Source organism: Ursus maritimus, unplaced genomic scaffold, assembly GCF_017311325.1.
Source record: "Ursus maritimus isolate PB19 unplaced genomic scaffold, ASM1731132v1 scaffold_3, whole genome shotgun sequence".
Lineage (NCBI taxonomy): Eukaryota > Metazoa > Chordata > Mammalia > Carnivora > Ursidae > Ursus > Ursus maritimus.
The window spans coordinates 27,152,870-27,174,978 of NW_024425563.1; the positions used below are offsets into that span (position 1 = coordinate 27,152,870).

General features: G+C 36.7%; 1 protein-coding gene across 1 annotated transcript in view; it reads left to right on the top strand.

Moving 5' to 3' along the window:
- IQUB (IQ motif and ubiquitin domain containing) overlaps positions 1-22,109 on the top strand; it is a 45,065-nt gene that overhangs the window by 4,579 nt on the left and 18,377 nt on the right. Inside the window, exons 3-7 of the mRNA XM_008705900.2 lie at positions 1,254-1,415; positions 1,502-1,674; positions 2,240-2,395; positions 13,129-13,339; positions 19,312-19,487. Coding sequence (XP_008704122.1) covers positions 1,254-1,415; positions 1,502-1,674; positions 2,240-2,395; positions 13,129-13,339; positions 19,312-19,487 — 878 coding nt within the window. The remainder of the gene's footprint in view (positions 1-1,253; positions 1,416-1,501; positions 1,675-2,239; positions 2,396-13,128; positions 13,340-19,311; positions 19,488-22,109) is intronic.

Genomic DNA, 22,109 nt, shown 5'->3' on the forward strand with positions numbered 1-22,109 from the left:
TGTTCTCCCTCTGGAGGTTCTGGGGAGAATCTGCTCCCTTTTCTAGCTTCTGGAGTTGTACACCGTGCATTCATTGGCTGATGGCCCCTTCGTCCATCTTTAAAGCAAGCGTTAGAGCATCTTCAAATCTCTCTCTGCTTCTGTTTTATCATCTCCTCTGTAGTCAAATCTCCCTTCCGACCTCTCGAAGGGCATTGTGATTACATTTAGGACCCACCTAGATAATCCAGGATAATCTTTCCATCTCAAAATTTTTAACTTAATAAAATTTTCCGTCCTCTTTGCTATATAAGTTAACTTTCATAGGTTCTGGGGATTAGGACATGGATATATTCTGGGGCCATTATTCAACCTATCACATGGTCCATATGGTATTCATGTTAATTTTTTAAGTTGGGTGTGCAATTGAAACTCATGGATCTTTATGCTTTCTTAAACATAGCTAAAATAGACTGGTGGTATCTGATATATTTCTAAGAACGAGTGTAACAAAATCTTTGCTATGTTCAAATTCGTAATTGTAATTTAGGAAGATCATGCATTGGAAGAGTGATATAGATTCTATCAAAACAACAGCCAATATCATTATACATAGTTTTGTATTTCTTAAAATAGAGAAGTAAAATTTGAGTCAATTTATAGAATAAACCAATGAAAGGAGATAGAAACTTAAAAAAGATATAAAATAACATAAAAATCAAGTGATGTGCACTTTTTCCAGCACAATCTGGAGGCTTAACTCCACTTTTTCATGAATTTATTTACATGAGTTTCTGATTATAGAAACAGAAAGGGAAGGTTGGAACTCTGAGTATATACTTTTCTGCACTGGAGGGAGGAATGGGTATGAAAATAATCAAATTTTCCCTGATATAAATATGTCCTGTGTTTACGTATAGCACATTGTGATTTTTTAGAGAGTCAATGTTTAGAATATGATTTTGCTCATAAAATATGTTTTTTATTTTTAAATAGTTATAGAGCTGCATGTGTATGTATTTGTATTTCTGATGAGAAATCCTGTGAAAGTTGTAGCTTTACTTATAATGCTGAATTCTTACATCTTAACTTTTCCTGTTGTGGAGTTTTCTGTACTAACATTACAGCAAGGGGTGGACATCATCGATATTCTATTCAGTAATTGAACTGTATATGTTCATATAATCATCTTTGACATTTTCCATCGCCTTAAAATGAGTATGTATAATTATTTCTTTGTCACAACACTTCTTCTCCTTTCATGTCATTTTTAGGAATGATTCTTAAAAATAATGAGACTCTACTGCAACATGGAGTTAAGCCACAGGATATTATACAAGTGGAAATATTTTCTACAGATCCAGATCTATTTCCGATCAAAAGAATACATGGATTAAATGATGCCTCTCAAATTATAACTGTCAGAGTACAAACTGGTTAGTTATTTGATGTCTTTTAGATAAAGTATTTTAGAGTCCCTTTGTAGGTGACCTTTCATTCAATCTTGGTTTTACCTCCTTAGGCATTACTGAGTACCAGGAGGTAGCTGTTGAGATTATAAAATCTGACTTTCACAAACCATTTCTTGGTGGATTCAGACATAAAATAACAGGAATAGAATATCACAATGCTGGAACACAAACTATGCCTAAGAAGATTCCCGAAAAAGACAATGTATTTTGTAGGGATACCCAGGTAATATTTTTATTTTTCTCTGTAGGTTTTTGAAACTGCAGAATCGACAAATGTTCTGGATCCCTCTCTAAAATTAAAAATTTCCCCATTTGCCATGATTTGGATGGAGCTAGAGAGTATTATGCTAAGCGAAATAAGTCAGTCAGAGAAAGACAAATACCATATGATTTCATTCATATGTGGAATTTAAGAAACAAACAAGCAAAGGGGAAGAAAGAGAGGGAGACAAACCAAAAAATGGTCTCTTAACTATGGAGAACAAATTGATGGTTACCAGAAGGGAGGAGCTGGGGGGATTAGTATATAGGTGATGGGGGTTAAGGAGTGCACTTGTTGTGGTGTATGAAGTGTTCAATCACTATATTGTACATCTGAAGCTAATATTACACTGTATGATAACTAACTGGAATTTAAATAAAAACTTTTAAAAATTGAGTTAAAATCTTCCAAGGAATTATGTGGTAATTCAAATAATAACAGAAAATTAACTGAACACAGAAAAATATGCTCTTTACTCACTTATGTGTATATGGTGGATATTTAAATTTTTATGTTTTTATTTTAGACAGTTTTTGAGAGAAAAAAGCTACAACAGACTACAAATACAACATCCACACAGATGACTAAAATTGGTGTGTATGTATCAAATATGACTGATAAATTGGTAACACCAGGAAAATATTTTTCGGCGGCAGAATACCATGCTCGAAGATTACAGGCGGTAAGATAAGTTTTATTATGAGTGAATACTAAAAATGAAATAAATGAGCCAGTTGTTCTGTATTCATCTACGTGTTTCCTTAAGGCACACTAGCTTATGAAACAACCCACATGAGTGTTTTTAAAGAAAATATTATTCATAACACATTATTAAAGATGGTAAGGCAGACTTTATTTAAGAGGGGCTACTACAGTGGAGTTTTGTGATGGGGAAGAGAGACTGGGCTCAACTCTAAATACAAGGAAAAGTGGAAATTTATAGCCAAGGAGTAGGGTAGGCGTCAATGGATGGAAAATTACTAAGAAAACATCAAGGGTAAGGGGAGATTCTGGCTAAACCATTCTAACAGGATTTTTTTATTGAAGGCAGGCCAGAGTGATTAGGCATTATCTGGGGGATATGTTGTAAGATAAGGAAACTCATTAAATATTGAGGATGGGATTCTGGTTAAACTGACTTAGCAGGCTTTTGCTAAAATTGAACAATACAGAGATGATCACAGAAATCCAAAAGTTGAGGCCTAATTGAAAAACTACTCAGAGGAGCCTGATTAGGGTTTGGTCAAGGAGAGAACCTTTATCGGTGTGAGTTATGCTTCATTGGTATTAAAAGCAGTTTTTTGTTTTTTTTTTAAAGATTTTATTTATTTATTTGACAGAGACAGACAGCCAGCGAGAGAGAGAACACAAGCAGGGGGAGTGAGAGGAAGAAGCAGGCTCCCAGTGGAGGAGCCTGTTGTGGGGCTCGTTCCCAGATCACTGGGATCACGCCCTGAGCCGAAGGCAGACACCCAATGACTGTGCCACCCAGGCGCCCCTAAAAGCAGTTTTTATCTCCAGTGTCCCCCCAGTAAAAGGAACCATAATCCTAAATGCTCCTAATCCTTCCCTTTCCCCTAGGGATTCCCAAGGATTTGTGTGTTACCTTTGGCCATTATTAGCTTTGTCTTCTCTATACCTTGGCCTTAATCCTTGGGGCAGTAGAATCACCTAGGGAGCTTTCCAGAGTAATTGAAACCAAAAGGACTCTAAAGTCTGTTTTCTCTGATATTAATATAGCCACTCCAACTCTTTTTTTTTTTTAAAGATTTTATTTATTTATGTGACAGAGAGATAGCCAGCGAGAGAGGGAACACAGCAGGGGAGTGGGAGAGGAAGAAGCAAGCTCCCAGCAGAGGAGCCCGATGTGGGACTCGATCCTGGAACGCCAGGATCACGCTTAACGACTGCACTACCCAGGCGCCCCTCTGACTCTTTTATTTCTTACTTGTATGGTCTATCTTTTTCTGTCCTTTTACTTTCAACCTATTTGAGTCTTAATCTAGAATATATCTCTCATAGACAGCATATCATTGGATCTTGTCTTTTTATCCAGTCTGATAATCTCTACCTTGTGATTGGAGTGTTTAATACATTTATATTTAATGTAATTATTGATAAGGTTGGATTATATCAGCCATTTGCTATTTGTTTTCTGTCTGTCAGATGTCTCTGTTGTCCTCTCTTCTTCCTTTACTATCTTTTATGTTTAAGTATTTTCTAATGTACCATTTTAATTCTTTTGTTTTTTTCCTATTTAAAACCTTTATTTTCAAAATAATATATACTTTCTAAAAAGTATACAATTCAATGATTTTTGCATTTTAAACAGAGGTATACAACATTTTAGAACATAGAAAAAAGTCCTGGACCCAATAACAATCAGTCCCTATTTCCCTCCAATGTTTTCTGCCTTAGGAAACCGCTAATCTACTTTCTGCCTCTATTGGTGTGCCTATTCTGGATATTTCATATACATGGAATCATATGATATACAGTCTTTTGTGATTGGCTTTTTTAAAACATAGCATAATGTTTTCAGGGCTCATCCATGTTGTGACAAGTATCAATACTTTATTCTTTTATATTGCAGAATAATATTCCATTGTATATACTCAACTGGATATACCTATTATATCCATGCCAACATATACACTGTATTTTGTCTATTTATCAGTTGATGGACATTTGAGCTGTTTCCACTTATTGGCTGTTAGGAATAATGCTGCCGTAAACATTTGTGTATAAATTTTTATATGGACATATGTTTTCATTTCTCTTGGATATATGTCCAGGAGTGTAATTGTTGGATCATATGGTAAGTATATGTTTAACCTTTTTGAGGAACTGCCAGACTGTTTTCCAAAGCAGCTACACCATTTTATGGCCCACTAGCAGTGTACGAGGATTCCAATATCTTCACATCCTTGTCGATATTTGTTACCGTCTGTATTTTTCATTATAGCCAACCTAGTAAGTGTGAAGGGATATCTCATTGTGGTTTTGATTTGCATACCCTGATGGCTAATGATATTGAATATCTTTTCATGTGCTTATTAGCAACATTTTGCATGTCGGAGACATTTTTGATTATGATGACATCGGGGAGGTGCTACTGTACTTTAATGGGTAGAGGGTAAGGATGCTGCCAAACATCCTATAAACATAGGAACCCCAGCCCCACTGCAACAGATAATTACCTGGTCCAAAGTATCAACAGTGCCGTTGCTGAAACCTGCTTCAACGTCTGTCTCTATTGCAGTAGGTACCATTGATGTCTCTGCTCATTTTTTTTTTTTTTTTGATTGTTGTTGTTTTTCTATTTGTAAGTCTGGCTTTCTGAAGGTTGCTCCTGGCTTACGATAGCCTAATGGTTAGGTAATGATTGATCAGAGGTTGTGCTCAAATTCCTTGATCTAGTAAAGCTTCCACTTTTGCTAATGGACCCATGTGTGGATTGGAGGATGCATTCAAATTTCAGACAAGTTCAGTTTCTGTTTATCCTGGCTTTTATTTTAACCTGGGTTTTCTTCTTGGATTTCTTCTGCACAAGGCCTCACAGCCTGGGATATGGAAATAGGGAGGGCCTTTCTACTCTCTCCTGAGTATGTGTTTATTCTTGTACATGTGTTCAGCCTTCAGGCAACTAGGGATATTTGGGAGGTTATCATGGCTGTCTCATTTTCCTGATCTCCCTGATTAATTTCTGGCTAGTCTGTCTGTCTATTACTTGCTCTAGAATACAGTCTCAGCTGAGCGGCTGGCTGGTTTGTTTTTGTTTTTGTTTTGTGTTTTTTTTTTTTTTCACTGAGATTACTGTTGTTTGTGACATTGCTTAGGGGGTATGGAGTTTTTCCTCACCTCACTTTAAATCAGTTGAGCCCCCTGAATGTGGATGCAGATGAAACCAGGGTGAGGGGAAGGGGGATATGAGAGCAGCCCTAAGTTGAAATGCCACAGACTATCAGTGTTCCTACTTGAGGTTTAGTAATTTTTCTTTGGTGTATGCCTTTGGTCATTTTCCAGAATCCTGAAATGATTACTATTTTTTAAAAACAATTTGTCCAGTTTTATCATTCCTTTTTGGACAGAGTATTTGCTGAGACTTTTACTTTTCCAATCTGGTAGTCCTGCTCCCAGGTCCAAATAGAATTTTCAGTGACTTATTTTGACATAACAGAATTTTCACAATTGAAATAAAATGTATTTTAATACATATAAAATATATTTTAAAATATGAATCTCTTGGATCTTTATCAGAAATGTGCATGTGTGCACACACGTGTTCCTAAAATTGTAATCTGTAATCATTTATATGTATGGTCCAGTCAATGTTATCTTCTTGTGTATTTTCCTAACGGAGCTTGGCACTTGTCTGAACTTATATAGAATTGAGCCTGTAGGCAACCCGTAGGCAAGATGGTTGCTCTTAATTTGAGGAGGTATGCCCTGTCCATATCTTGTATTGTCTTTGTAAAGTTGGCCAGACACTGTAGCTGGTACAGGCTTTTAGGGTCTGGTGAAGGTAGGCTGGATTGGTTGCTCCACAGCAATGTAGTTTGGAGAACAAGGAGGCCTAAGAACATGCAGGCATCCTTCCATGCCCCAGCTCATTTGTTACCACATCACTCATATAACAACTACCATACTCTTCGCCACCTGCAAGATCACTCTCAACAGCCCTTTGTTTGACCTGAATGTGTCCTGTGGAACCTACCTCCGTGAGGAAGCAAAGAAATTACAACCCATGCAATAGGACTCATTAACTTGGAGGAGGGAGACCAACCAGGATAATTTGCCTGGCTTTTATTGCCTGAAGTTGAAATAGAAATTGGATAAAAAATAATGCTCTCTCATATTATTGTATTGGCTAGCCACTTTCCTTTCAGTAATTTTCCACATTTTTACAACACAATTGTGAGGATACTCTGTCAAATTACGTGTCTTGAATTCTTTACTGAATAGATTCTGGATTGGGTTAAGTTTAAAGAACACCTATTTAATTTCTTCCTACCGCAAATTGCTCAACTAATTGCATAATTTTAACACTAGGCATTTGAAAGTGGGAAAGAAGTCTACTTAATAGTGAAGAAAGTAGTACTGACTAGCAATCCTCCTTCTTCCTTGCTGGTATTTCCGGCAGATTCAGACTCAGTGTTAATGGTTCTTTTGGATTATGAATCAGCTTTGCTGGGTCTCTAGCTCAGGGCATCATTTGAACAGAAGCAGTCCTTGATGATGACAAAGACTCAAGCCTGTTAGGCTAGTGCAACACACGTACAAGTATGTGAAAAGTTAAAGAATTTGTGCCAGAATGTGTCAATGCAGTGCTTGTTTCATTGAAAAAATCTTGCTGTGAGAAAAAAGTCAACTAAATTAAATAGTGTGTTTGATTTACATCGTGGTGCAGGGTTCTTGAAGACAGTCGTAGCCTGGTAACAAGGTAAGAAGCAGTCTGTGGGCCAGCAAAAGAATCATAGGCCACATTTTGAGGACCACTGTGAGAATTTTAAACAGGCTTCTCCCCACCGAATGTCCATCTTAGTGCTGAAAGCTGTTAAATCAGAAGATGATCTTTGCTCTTTCTTTTTGAGACTCCAAAGAAAGCATCTAATTATTAGGGCCAAAGATTGACTAATATTCAAAACACTAAAATTCTTTGAATTGCAGTCTTACTGACCAACTTAAAATTGTCCAGTACACCATGTATTTTATGTTATTTGTTTTTTCAAAATTAAAAATTTTACTGAGGTATAATTGATACATAATATTATATTTTTTTCAGGTGTACAACACAACTTGATATTTGTAATACATGTGAAATGATCATCACAGTAAATCCAGTTACCATCTGTCACCATATGAAGTTAACTTTTAGGATTTACTTTCTTGACAACTTTCAAGTGTGCTTCACAGTATTATTGACTGTAGTCACCTTGCTGTACACTACATACCCATGACTTATTTATTTTATAACTGGAAGTTTTTATCCCTTGACCCCCTCACTCACTTCACCCGTGCCCTAATCTTCCTCTCCTCTGGCAACCACCATTCTGTTCTCGGCATCTATGATTTTTGTTTTATTTGTTCAGTTGTTTTGTTTTTCCCACATGTTAAATGAAATCATATGGTATTTGTCTTTGACTTATTTCACTTAGTATAATTCCCTTTAAGGTCCACCCATATTGTTATAAATGGCAAGATTTCATTCTTTATTATGGCTGAGTAGTATTCCATTGTGTATGTGTCTCTCACATCTTTTTTATCCATTCATTGGTCAATAGACACTTAGGTTGTTTCTGTATCTTGGCTATTATAAATAAGGTTGTAATGAATATAGGGTTCATGTATCTTTTCAAATTAGTGTTTCTTTTTCTTTGGGTAAATACCCAGAAGTGGAATTGCTGGGTCAAATGGTAGTTTTACTTTTAATTTTTTGAGAACCTCTATACTGTTTTCCACAGTGACTATATCAATTTATATTCTCACCAACAGGGCACAAGGGTTCCCTTTCTTCCACTTCCTTGCCAACACTTGTTACTTCTTATCTTTTTTGATAATAGCCATTCTGACAGGTGTGGGATGATATCTCATTGTGGTTTTGATTTGCATTTTCCAGATAATGAATGATGTTCAGCATCTTTTCATGTGTCTGCCAGCCATCTGTATGTCTTTGGGAAAATGTCTATTCAGATCCTCTGCCCATTTTTAAATTGGATTGTTTGTTATTTTGTTTTTGAGTTTTTGGAGTTCTTTATATATTTTAGATATTAACTGCTCCTCAGATAGATGATTCACAAATATTTCCTCCCATTCAGTAGGTCGTCTTTTCATTGTTGATAGTTTCCTTTGCTGTGCAGAAGCTCACTATTTATTTGTTTGTTTGTTTTTAAAAGATTTTATTTATTTATTTGAGAGAGTGAGTGAGAGAACACACCAGCAGGGGCAAAGGGAGAGGGAGAAGCAGGCTCCCTTGCTGAGCGGGGATTCCAATGCGGGGCTAGATCCCAGGACCCTGGGATCATAACCTGAGCCAAAGGCAGATGCTTAACCGACTGAGCCACTCAGGTGCCCCTGTGCAGAAGCTTTTTAGTCTGATGTAGTCCCACTTGTTTATTTTTGTTTTTGTTACCTTTGCTTTTAGAGTCTGATTTAAAAAATCATTGCCAAGACTGATGTCAGGTAACTTACCACCTATGTTTCCTTCTAGGAGTTTTATGGTTTCAGGTCTTACAGTCAAGTCTTTAATCCATTTTGAGTTAATTTTTGTGTATGGTGTGAGATAATGGTCTAGCTTCATTCTTTTGCATGTGACTGTCCAGTTTTCTGCAGCACCATTTGTTGAAGAGACTGTCCTTTCCTCCATTGTATATTCTTGTCTCCTCTGTCATAAATTAATTGACTATATACACATGGGTTTATTTCTGGGTTCTCTATTCTGTCCATTGATCTATATGTTTGTTTTTATGCCAATACCATACTGTTTTGATTACTATAGACTTGTAATGTAGTTTGAAATTAGGGAGCATGGTATCTCCAGCTTTCTTCCTTTGGTAACAAAGTTAAGAGAGATGAGGAGTGTTTCTTCTTTGAAGTTCAGCATGTTGGTTGTAAATCAAGGCTGCTTTTCTCTGTCAAAACAATGTAGATCCTCTGGGCAAGAATGGGATATTTCATTCTTAGTTATCTAATTTCAAAGAGCAAAGTTTCTGATAAGTTATGATTTTAGAGAACTAAGTTTCTCAGTGAGTAAGAAAATAGTAGTCTACCCAAGGAGGGAATTGTTAGGACATTTTATAGCTGCAGAATGTCCTTGGAAGAAATATTGTTTCCTGTTAACTTCATAGCTGACTGTATTAGTGCCCGTTATTCCAGCCTGATAGATTTTTATGTTCTAATTTTTACTTTCTTACTGTACAGGGCTTGGATGGTAGCTCTGTAATGTCATTAGGAACCTAAACTCCTTTTACCTTTCCATTCCATTAAATTTATCATGAGCTTGTTACTATATGATAATGAAATGGTTAGTCAACCTTCAGTATAATGTCTGCATTCTATGCAGGAAGAAGGGAGAAGTCAAGGAGCATGTACCCTGTATGCTGTCTTCAAGAGTTTTTCCTGAAAGCCCCACCCAATGACTTCCATTTACATCTTATTGGCCTGAACTGTGTCAGGTGATATCCCTGCGAGTCTGATAAATACATTTTTAAAGTTTCATATTGTTGCTCCTCAATAATTTTCTTAGTAAGGAAGTTAGGGAGAATGGATATTAGGTGAGGAGATGGAAATTTCTACAACACTTTCCGAACTCCAGCAAAATGATTTTAGAGGAATAAAAAAATATAAAGAATACATGAGAAGAGAGAAGAGTAAATGTGTCAATTATTTTAAAGTTGTAAAGCAGTTGGAGAAATGTTAGCTTGACTTACTTAAACCAAGGAAGTGAAAATCTTTAGCATGCTTTTCTGTTTTTCATTTCCTTGTCCTCCTCCCTCATTCCTCTTATCCAGTGAGATTTGATCTGGAATTATAATCATACATATAATTTACTGTATAGTTATAATTTCCTACATAATTTTTACTGCTTATTGTTGTTTTATATATTTACATTGATATATATGATTCCCCCCCCCAGATAGTATGTATTTAGCTTGATAACTCTTTTGGAAGTTTTTGCTCAATTTTAAAATTTTTCCCTTTTATTTTTCTTGCTGGAATACATTCTCTAGTAATTCTTTCAGAGATTATGCATGGGAGATAAACCATCTTAGTCCTATTGAATCAACCTCATTCTTAAAGTTTGATTTGAATGTGCGTAGAAAGTTAGATTTAAACTTATTTTAAATATTATTTTTCTTTATAATTTTGAAACAATATTTGATTAAAAGTCTGACGTCAATTTCTCATTTCTTTGTTTCCTCTTTCTGGAAGATTTTAGGGTTTTTACTTTATGCTTAGTAATCTTACTGTGATATGCTTGAGATTTGGTCATGAACCCTTTCTATCTGAGTGCTCCTGTCTTTCTTTAGTTTGGGGACATGTACTTTTATTATATTTTGAGTAATTTCTCTAATCAACTTTATTCATTCTGTCTGGAACTTATATCAGACATATTTTGAAATGTCTGCATTTATTTTCCATGTCTCTTAATTTTCCTTCATTCTTTCTAATTTTTAGGACCTTTTACTCTACATTTTAAAAGATTTTCTCACCTAAGTTTCCTACTTACTAATTTCCTCTTGGGTTCTGCACATTCTGCAGATCAGCTTACAGTCAACTACTTGTTCTCAGCCAATGTCCATTCTTCCCATTGTGGTAAAGCTTTAGCTGGGCACATGGCTGCCCCACTGCAGACTACATTTCATAACCTCTTTTGTATATTGGTGAGGCCAAGTAACTAAGGCCTGGAAAATGAAGTGTGAGGGGAAACGATGTGTGCCACTTTTGGATATTGCTCTTAAAGTGACTGGGTTGCAATTCTTTTGTCTTTTCTCCCTTTCTACTGGTTGGAAGAAGATGAGAAATGGACCAGCCACCTAGGGCATAAAAGTAGGAAGCCATTTGCTGAGTATAATAGAGCTTTCTACCAGCCCCTAAACTGCTTGCTAATCCCTGCATTATGATGTAAGAAGGGAAAAACTTATATATTGTTTGAACAACTGTGTTTTAGTGTCATTATTTAATAAGTGTAACAGCACCCAAGTTAAGTGCATTCTATTGATTTTTTTTTAAATTTAAGAAATAAAAATTCTGTAAAATCTTTTTGTTGGTTTTTTAATATTGATGCAGTAGCCCCTTTTTTCCCCCTCTGAAAATGTTAACTCTGTCTAGTCTGGTCTTGGTTTTCGTTTTGTTTTGTTTTACTCTAGTACAGTCGTTCTAAAACTTTAGCAGGCATCAGAAACACCAGAACTTGTAAGATACAGAATCTGTGCCCTACCCAGAATTTCTGATTCAGTAGCTCTGGGGTGGGGCCTGAGAATTTGCATTTTTAGCAGTTTTCTGGATGATACTGCTGGTCTGACCATAACTCTTTGAGAACTACTGTTCTAGTAATTCTGTTTCACACAAAAGTAAACCTCTTTGTTGAATGAGGAGCCTTATATTTTGTGGGCTCGTCCCAAATGTTTGGTTATTCTTGGGTATGTAGGCAGGGTATTTGAGGTCCCTAATGTCCAATGTGCTAGGCATATTTGTTTACTACAGCCTTACCACAGTGGTTTTAGGGGTTGGCCAAGTCTTGATTCTGGAAGAGAGAGAGTTTTCTGAAGAGGGAGCTTCTGTTCATCCCGGGTATCACCAGCCCTCTGCGACACTAACTGTTCTTGTCTTTCTAGTTGCTGTTGCTGTTTACCTAAATTGTTTTAGAGAAGCCTGTCCCTTTTGCATTTCTCAAGCAGTCACCTTGTCAGTTGCCCCAACACCCCTTCTGCCCATAGGATCCACTGGTTTAGGGCTTGAAGCCATCTTACAGACTCTCTATTTTCTAGCTTGCCTTTCCCCCTTTCCTGTTCATGATTAGGCATAGATTCTTTCATCAATTTATTCTACCTGTGTCCTTTCTTGAGGGGATTCTTCTTAGTTTCTGTGCCTTTGGAGGACTGCTTTCGTATGATCCAATGTCCTAATTGGTGTGTGCTTATATGATTTTCTTTAATTACCAAGGATTAGGGTATGGCAAAGGGGTGAGTCAGCGTATTCTCCGTCCTCAATTTTGATCTAGCCTCTCCACATTTTATTTTCATTTATGAGTTTAGTAAATACAAATATAAAACTCTCTCAGCTGCATTGCAAATTTCTCGAGGATCTAGTACTATACTATAACCTCAGACGTATTTATATTTCTCACAATTTAATAAATACTTGTTGCTTAAGTCTCTCCTTTACCTAACCTGCCTTCGGTGGCTTCTACACATAACCTGCCTGCCTTGTGCTTAGTTAATGAAATGTTGTTTTAAATATGAGCCTAAGCTAATGATAGTTAAGATAAACTAGAGGTGATTAATAGTCATAACAATAATGGTATTTATTGAGGACTTGTGATATATCAGGGTTAAGTTAAAGACTCTATATGCAAAATAAACCAAAATTAAAAAAAAAAAAAAAAACCTAGTGAGTAGCGGAGGGAAGATTTAGAATAAATTTTACTCCAGAGCCTCTGCTCTTAAGCGTTGTACTAACTGCCTCCTAGGAAGGCGTATTTGCCTGATTTCAAAGCCAAATTGCTGACGAGCATTATTATCCACGGCTTCTATGTTCTAATGTGTGTGAGAATATCTGGCAGAGAGCTAAACCTAGACTCTTGGTACTTTTTAGTAATTACTACATTGGAATAGAAGTAACACCCTTGCCTTTTGTTATTGTCTGATGTAGTTGATAGTAAACACTTTTTATTTCCTTTTAATTTAACTCTAGGTAATAGTGCTACAGACTTACTATAGACAATGGCATGCTAAAGTGGTGGTAGAGAATTTAAAAAAACAGAAAATGTTAAGATTGAAGTGGGAAGCAGAGGAAGAACTAAGGAAGATACGAGAAAAAGAAGAATGGATCAAATTGGACTATTACCGGAGGCATAATCCTCAAACAAAAGAAGATTTTGAACTTCTTTATAATGCACTGGAACGTAAGTTTGAAATAGCCTTTGCATAAAAGATTAATTTTATAAATTTTCACCAGTAGGAAAAACAGGTTTACTAAAGACAGAAAGAAGACCTTATTATTTCAGGATGATGTCATGGGAATCTTGGACTGGAGAGTTTAAAGAGATAAATAATGTTTTACATTTGGGACAAGAATTAAGGCAGGAATAAAACTGAGAATGCTTTTATATTAACAGTGGGTAAATAAAATGTGCATACTGCTCTGTAAATTATGTGGTTTTAGTATATTTCTCTTTTGATAATCCCTGTGAGGTAAAAAGAGAAAGTTTGTCCAATTTGGTTCTCTGATGGTCTTGGGAATTTGTGAACTCAGAGTTGAGCCATTTGGAATCCCTCAGTTCAACATCCTGTCTCTGCTTCTGCTCTTTAGAGGAGGGTTGGGCAATACCTTTTAATTCCCATCCATTAATGATCAGTATAAATGCATATTCTCTACACAAGTGACTTTTAGCCCTTATTTCTTCCACAAGATGTGTGCTAGTCGTTGACAAAATTAAAAGCTTGTTACTTGACCGGCTAAACACTGCCTACTCAGGGCAGTAGACACACCGTTCTTTTTCTTTCTTTCTTTCTTTCTTTCTTTCTTTCTTTCTTTCTTTTTTTTTTTTTTTTTAGATTTTATTTATTTATTTGACAGAGAGTGAGACAGCGAGAGAGGGAACACCAGCAGGGGGAGTGGGAGAGGGAGAAGCAGGCTTCCGGCTGAGCAGGGAGCTGATGCAGGGCTCATGCCAGGACCCTGGGATCATGACCTGAGCTGAAGGCAGATGCTTAATCACTGAGCCACCCAGGCGCCCCTAGACACACTGTTCTTAAAGCCTTTTCTTATCTCCTCCTTCCAATCTCAGCTGAAATTTTGTCGCCTACTCAGAGGCTTCTGTGACTGACAGTAGAACTTGGATATCCTGTTGTCATCACGTTCCCATGGTACCCCAAACTTTTCATTTATGTCATCACCACAATTTGTAATAACACATTTTTGTTTGTTTGTTTAACATTAATTTTCACTACTGGATTGTAAGCTCCATGAGAGAATAACTTAGTTGTTGTTGTTGTTGTTGTTGTTTGATGACCTCTTTATCTGTGCTTAGTTCATATGCCCATCAAATATTGATAGAATGAATGAGTGGATCGATGAAGGGGAGACTCAAAGATGGTGTAATGCAGCCATCTCTAGCTTGAGTCACAGAACATATAATTGAATACAATTTTAGGTGTCAGATAAGCGGTCTGTTTAAATAGTTATATGGTAACATGCTATTTACCAAAAGATGAAACAATTAAACACTAGGTCTAACAAGCAACACTAATACATTTTTCTCTTTGGTAACATGCAAAATCGAGTGGCTTTAGGAATGTGGCAACGTTTGAGGTAACAGCCTTCTCCCTGGACTTTACGTCTGAATCCCCTTTCTCCTAATCGTTGACGTCTGCAAATACTTTCTGTTTTACTTTAAACTTCACTTCTATTTTCATTTTCTCTCAGATGAAAACAAAGTTTGTTTCTAAGTGTTAAGAGTTAAAAGACAGCAGTGTTGGCAAGGTGTCTGTGAAAGGTCTTGTTAACAAGTGTAAAACTAAAGTTCTATTCATAGTAGAATTCTATTCAAATAATTTGGATATTATTGTTATTTTGTTCGGTTGACAGGCAGTTGTGCAAAACAGCAGAAAATATGCCAAATGAGGTTCTACTTTTTCTACTTATTAATGGCTATTAACTTGGACAAATCGCTCACTTCTCCAAAGCCTCAGGTTATTCATCTTTAAAAGGATTTAATGATCTCTGGCATATTTACTTCACTGGGCTTTATAAAGTGAAAATAAATATTTCGTTTATGAAAGTACTTTCAAAGTGCAAAGACTTATGTCTATATAAGTTATTGTTATATGGTAAATAATTTTATACAGATTTTCTATATTAAAGTAGAACACACATACTTTGTATGTCTACACATGATTTGTGTGGGAGAAAATGAAATTTCTTATGTAAAAGAAGCATTTCTTAGTTTTCTTCCAGCCCTAAAATTCTAAATTAAAACTCTCAGAGGGGCGCCTGGGTGGCACAGCGGTTGGGCGTCTGCCTTCAGCTCAGGGCGTGATCCTGGCGTTGTAGCATCGAGCCCCACATCAGGCTCCTCTGCTATGAGCCTGCTTCTTCCTCTCCCACTCCCCCTGCTTGTGTTCCCTCTCTCGCTGGCTGTCTCTATCTCTGTCGAATAAATAAATAAAAAATCTTAAAAAAAAAACAAATCTCTCAGAATAATAATTTTTAAGTTGTTTTGTTTTTGTCTTTGAAACTGCTGCCCTCTTGTGGCTCCTAGTGATAATTGCATAGTTTGAATTACAACTTCTACTAGGTTTACTTTTCCTTTGGGTAGTATGTCCCTCAGTAATAAAAGCAAAATATATCATTTTAAGAAAATAAATTTAACTATGTAAGATAATATAATGTATCAAAGTCAAGGCCATTTGCAGGCAACACGGTTTTATTTTTATGTTTTTCTTCTTTTTCTTAACAGCAGTATGTTGAAGGTGACTCCTTTCATTGGTCTGAATTGTCACTCTTACTTCAGATTCAGCATAGGGGTCATCATCTTTAGGAAACTTCTCTTGACAGCACAAATTAGGCTCAGAGCCTCTTTTCCTTGTCCATGATTCTCTGTAAATACCACTTTCTTAACTGTCTACATTTGTACCGAGGGCACCTGATAAGACCCTTGCTCATTATATCTAGTAAATATTTGTTGAATTGAATCTCCTAACCCTTTGCCTCGTTTTGACTTGTGCTGACAGCATTTTCTGACTGTTCTCTAATTATTACTTCTTGATCTCAAGGTACCTTGACTTCTAGCTTCTGGAGTCCATTGACATAATCTGGCTCTGGGCGTTCAGTCTGAATCTTTCTTAGTTCTCTCCACTCAGGCTTTCAGTCTGTGAATGAGAATTTTAAAAAGCAGATGCATGGAAACTGCTAGTAGTGGACAAAATCTTGTATATTCTGCTCTTTCTTATTTGGAAATTGCAAGTTTAGATCTCAGAAATTTTAGAATGTGTATAGACTTTAGGACTAGTCCTATCCTTTCATTTTATAGTTGAATTTCAGACCCTGGAAATTGGATGATTTGTCCAAGAAGATAAGTTAAGGAGATAAAATAAATATATTCTTTCAAATGAACTAGTTCCTTTAATATCTTTTTATTTAAAAATATTGGTGTATATTGACATCCGTTATGGACTGAATTGCGTTCCTCCAAAATTCATATGTTGAAGTCCTAATCCCCAGTACCTCAAAAAATGACTGAATTTGGGGAGAGGACCTTTGAAAAGGTAATTCAGAAAAGAATAAGGTCATATGGACAAGCCCTAACCAGTATGACTGATGTCCTTATCAGGAGAGGAGATTAGGACACAAACGCGCGTGCGCATCCCTCCCCCCAAACACACACATAGAAGATCATGTAAAGACTTTGGAGGATGGTGGCCCTTTAGAAGCCCAGGAGAGAGGCCCTCAGAAGAAACTAACCGTGCCATCACCTTGATCTTGAACTTCTATCTTCCAGAACTGTGAGGACATAAATAAATTTCTGTTGTTTAAGCCACCCAGTCTATGGTACTTTGTTATGGCAGTCCTAGAAAATTAATTCAGTATTCCAGTTTTGTTTTTGTTTTTGTTTTTATTATCATCATCCCTATGGAACATATATTTTATGAAAGGGGGCAGAATCTCTCTTGTTTTCTTCAGTGTATTTTCTGTATAGGTCTGGAAACTGTTAATTCAGATAGGAAATAAGTTTTGTCCATCTATTCCTGATCCCTGTGTGTTTATATTCCTTATTGGTAATTGGGACATGGTATTTCTCTGATGTCATGTTCCATTCCTTACTATAGATTTACAGGGTGGTTGTTCATCTAATGGAGAATTTTATTGGAATTAAAGCCCATTCTTTTCATTTCTAATTAGCTTCACTGGATTGTTCCCTTTTAAAAAATTATACTGATAATTTAAGCAAAATGTAAAGTCTGAATATATATGACTATAAGTGAATTTGAGTGCATATATACTGTATATCTCCAGATTCACCCAGGACGTAAGTATTAATCTAGGAGAGCAGTATATTGCTATTTGAGGCTGGCAGGATAGCTTAAGTAATATCCTAGTGGCCTAAATTTATTACTGGTCCCAAAGGTTTCTAATGTAAAACTAGAAGTAAAATAGGCTTACTTATATCATTCAATTTTTATTTGCTTTCTGGGAACATCTATATAATCCCATGAGATAAATTATCTCAGTTATTATTTCCACAAGCAAGCAATTTTTCTCTTCATTCATATACTGCCTTTGGATATGTGAATTTTGTCTAATTTTTAAAAGTTCTTTTGGTTGGTAGAACTACTCTTAAAGGATAAACTCATCAATCATAGATTTCCTGGACTTTCATAACATAATTTAGCCCTTAAATTTACAACCCTTTTGCTGAAGACAATTTAGCTTTTAAATTTAAAAATCTTTTTGAATAGACCAAGCTGTACAGTGTCTGAATAATGTATTCCCAGTAAGGGACAGAGTGGATTCTTATAAAGATTGCCACTGGCATGTCCTTGGCCTGATCAGGATGATTTCAAGTTGAAAGTTGAGAGGAAGAAGAAATAGTTTGATAAAACTTTAAAATTAGATATTCTCAAAGGCAGTGGTTGTATGTAACAGAAGAAGGCCAGAAACAACAATTTATTTCAGAGAGAGAGAGAGCATGAGAGAGGGAAGGGGCAGAGGGAGAGAGAGAATCTCAAGCAGACTCATGGCTGAGCACGGAGCCCCTCGTGGGGCTTGATCCCAGGACCCTGAGATCATGACCCGAGCCAAAATGAGTCAGCTGCTCAACCAACTGAGCCACCCAGGTGCCCCTAAAATGAGTAAATAAATCTTTAAAATAAATAATAGTCATTATTTTTAAAACTAAGAAATTTGAGTCATCTGACAGAGGAATTTAGCTGGAAAGGTAAAAAAACAATTCAATGATAGGTCTTTTCACATATATCAAAATAGTAAAAACATTTATATATATATGGGAAATATATGTATCAAAATATTAACCACATTTATATATTTATATACATACATATGGGAAGGAAATAACATGTTACCCTCTGTGTATCTTCTTCTGGGGGGGTTATCTTCCTGAGGGAAGTTAATCTTTTTTTAATCATTTTGTTTTATTTTTTTCATCACAAGTGTACTCCTTTTTCTTTTTCTTTTCCTTTTTTTTTTTTTTTTTTTTGAGTAAGCTCTATACCCAAGGTTGGGCTCAAACTTACAACCCCCAGATCAAGCCAGCAAGGCACCCCAGTAGGTGTATGCTTTAATCCCCATCACCTCTTTCCCCCTCCTCCCACCACCTTCTCTCTGGTAACCATCAGTTTGTTCTCTAGAGTTACGAGTCTGTTTCTTGGTTTGCCCCCCTCTCTCTTTTTTTTCACTTTGTTCATTTGTTTTGTTTCTTAAATTCCACATATGAGTGAGATCACATGGTATTTGTCTTTATCTGACTTCCTTATTTCGCTTAAGTAGCAAAAGCGGGTATTCTCTTGAAAGGGAGTCTGAGTAGTACATGTTCATGGCTGCTACAAACCCAAACCATATATTTTTCAATACTGGGGAGAGCATGTGCTTACTGGGAGGCATAATTTGACATTATCTGGGCTGATTTCCTTTGGCTTCTCTTTGTTTGATTCTAATTTTATTGCTTTAAGTTTCTTAGCTTCCATTTTATCCTATTTTTTCATGTCAGGTGAACAATATGAATGCTTATATTCATGTATAATTTTATTCAAATTGACATAAAAATAAAATACTGTTTGTCAGGATATCATGGTAAAAAATTTTCTGAAAAGATGTGGGATTTTAAAAACTCAAGAGTCATTCATGTTATTCCTCTAGTCTGGCAGCAAGAAGAATTTGCACATATTAACCAGTCTTTCACTGGAGCTGAAAGGAAAGCTGCTTTGTGTGAACTTCTGGAAAAAGAGACCCAGATAATTGCTTCCATTGGGAGGCATAGATACATTGCATATATGGCAAACCGGGAAGAATTGACACAAGCTTTTTTGGATAAGGTTAGTAAAGTAACAGTTATTTAAATAAGAATGTATCCTGAGTTTAAAAATGTAGAATAATGAACTAAAGAAGAGACTTACATTGTATGAATTTGCATGTTTAAATCTTCTGTGTGTGTTTTTCTTTTTTCTGGTACAGCTTTAGACTTTTAACTGTGGCCTAGACTAACAGTTGACAATTAACATGAAATTAGTATGTTCTTAACTAAAAGGTTTTGGCCATGAAGGAAAAAATAAAGATACCTTCCTTGTGACTGTTCATTTAGCTTTAGGCTGGCTAAGGAAGTTAGATGAATTGCACACCCTGATGAAATGGAGAGTTATTGAAGTCACAAAATGTCTGGGTTTGGGATGCCTCATAGTAAGCAACCTGGGGGAAAGAGCTATAGATTAATGTTTTTGCTTTTGCTCACCAGGTCATTAACTGACTAGAACTTTCTGATCAAAAGCATATATGATTATTGAAAACCATGAAAACATACAATTAAGGGAAAAACTAATTATCTTTTCATGTTGAAACTGCCTGTTTGATATTGATTGCATAGCCTGTTTCCATAGTGACCAGTCTTCTTTTGTAAACCTGATCTTTCCAAACAATTAAAAGCCAATCCAGACACAAGAAGAAAAGGGATAGAGTTCTTCAAGATCTTTGCCTATAGTGACTCTAGTTGAATGGTTCTTGTTATTTGAGAACATTCATTCTTAAAAACCATGTTTTTTTGATACTATAAATGCCCTCCTCTCATTTTACTAATACACTCTCCTGTTTGATCTCAGTTTTTCTTGTGGACTTAACTACTACCTACAGCCTGGAACTCCCTGCAGGTCCAGACCAGATCTCTCTTAGGAGCTTCCAAATCATGTATCCAGTTGCCTATTGTTACTGCTCTTTGGGTGTCTCAAGGTTTAAGGTACTTAAGGTACACCTTAAGTTGACATGTCAATGCTGAAATTAAATCATCTCCTCAGTCCCTGGCCCCTCATTTCCAAACTGATCCTGTTTTGTGGTGCTCACATAATTTATCTTCATGAATGTTTCATCATCTATTCATTTGCTTCAGGCAGACACCTGGGCATTACTCTTGACACCCCGTCCAGCCACCAACCAGTTTGTTCTATTACTTTAATAATCTTTTCAATCCTTTATTCTTTCCTTTTCAAAGTCACTACTATGGTGTATAGGGAAATGGCTCTGCCATGGCACCCTGATGACCTTGCATGTACCCAAACAGGCCAGGTGGGCAAGACTTGAGCCACAGCTAATCTGAATCTTGGTGCAATGCCTTGTGATCCTGCTGCAAGATGAAAGGATGGGAGGCTTCTGAAGAGATGCTGTGGAGCAGTTCCTTTCTTTTGCTTCGCTGTGTCCCCTCGGAGGCTGTCATGAGACAGGTCTTGTCTTGTACGTGTGAGCTTGACAGTGATTCAGTTGAATGTGGATTTCCTTCTCGTTTGGATTACTTTCTGTATCCAAATTAGGCTCTCAGTCTCCAGCCTTAGTTCACAGTACCCTCCTGTCATCCATACCACTGCCATAGTGACCTCACTAAACACAGCTCTGCTCCTGCTTCTCCACTGTCCTCAGGAAGTAAGGATTTTCATAATTGATCCTCAGCACACCTCACCTGTCCTGCTGTTGTCCCACGGTCATCTCTGCTTGCACACTATAGCCACACTACGCCCGCTATGCTCAGTTACTTGCACGTCCTCAGAAAGACCACGTGCCTTCCATGCTTTTGCATCCAGTGTCGCCTCTACATGGAACATCCTTTCCCTCCTTCCTTAGTAGCTAGCTACGCACCCTTTAAAACAAGTTCAGATGCCCCTTCTCCCAGAAGGGATCTGCTGATCGTCCTACTCTAGCCTGTACTGTACACTTTCATGAGACCCTGTTTCACTTCTGTTTTAGTATATAGTGGTCAGTTTTTTTATATCAATTTACATGTCTGACTCATGCCTAGATACTGAGTTTCTTCAGCAAGAGCTGTCTATTATCTCTGTATCCTCATATCCTAGCACAGTGCTTATCATTGAGTTTTACTAAATGCTTGTGGAGGAAGGCAGGGAGGAAAACTAAGGGACAGAAATAATGGTTGTATAATTTCATATTTCAGGTAATATCAAGAAATTATGCTATGTAGATACTGTCATTTCAAATTCTTGAACATCTTCATTCTAGGAAAGATTAAAGCATAATATTCATACTTCTCCAGAGTCATATTTCAAACTAAGCTTATTTCTTTAGCAAGTTTCTTTATCTTGAATCCGGCTTCACTACTGGGAACTCTGTTCCTTGTGTGTCTTATTATTAACCTTACCAACGAGGACAGCATGGACTTCAGGCAACAGGGACCCAGAATGTTTGAAGGAGCCGGGGGCCTCTGAGGTGCAGTGGACAGGGAAGACGAGTGGCACTTACTCTTCCTTATTCCAGGCTAGACCTTCTACAGGAATTCCTACTTAAGCTTTCTCTGATGCTTTGTTTCCTATAAACTATTTTAAATTCTTCTTCTAATACTTACAGAGTGTCTATTCTACTTATGCCTTTATACCCCCCCGCTGCCCCACCACCCCAGACCTCATGTCTAGCTTTGAACCTAAACCTTTGTTGAATTATAAAGA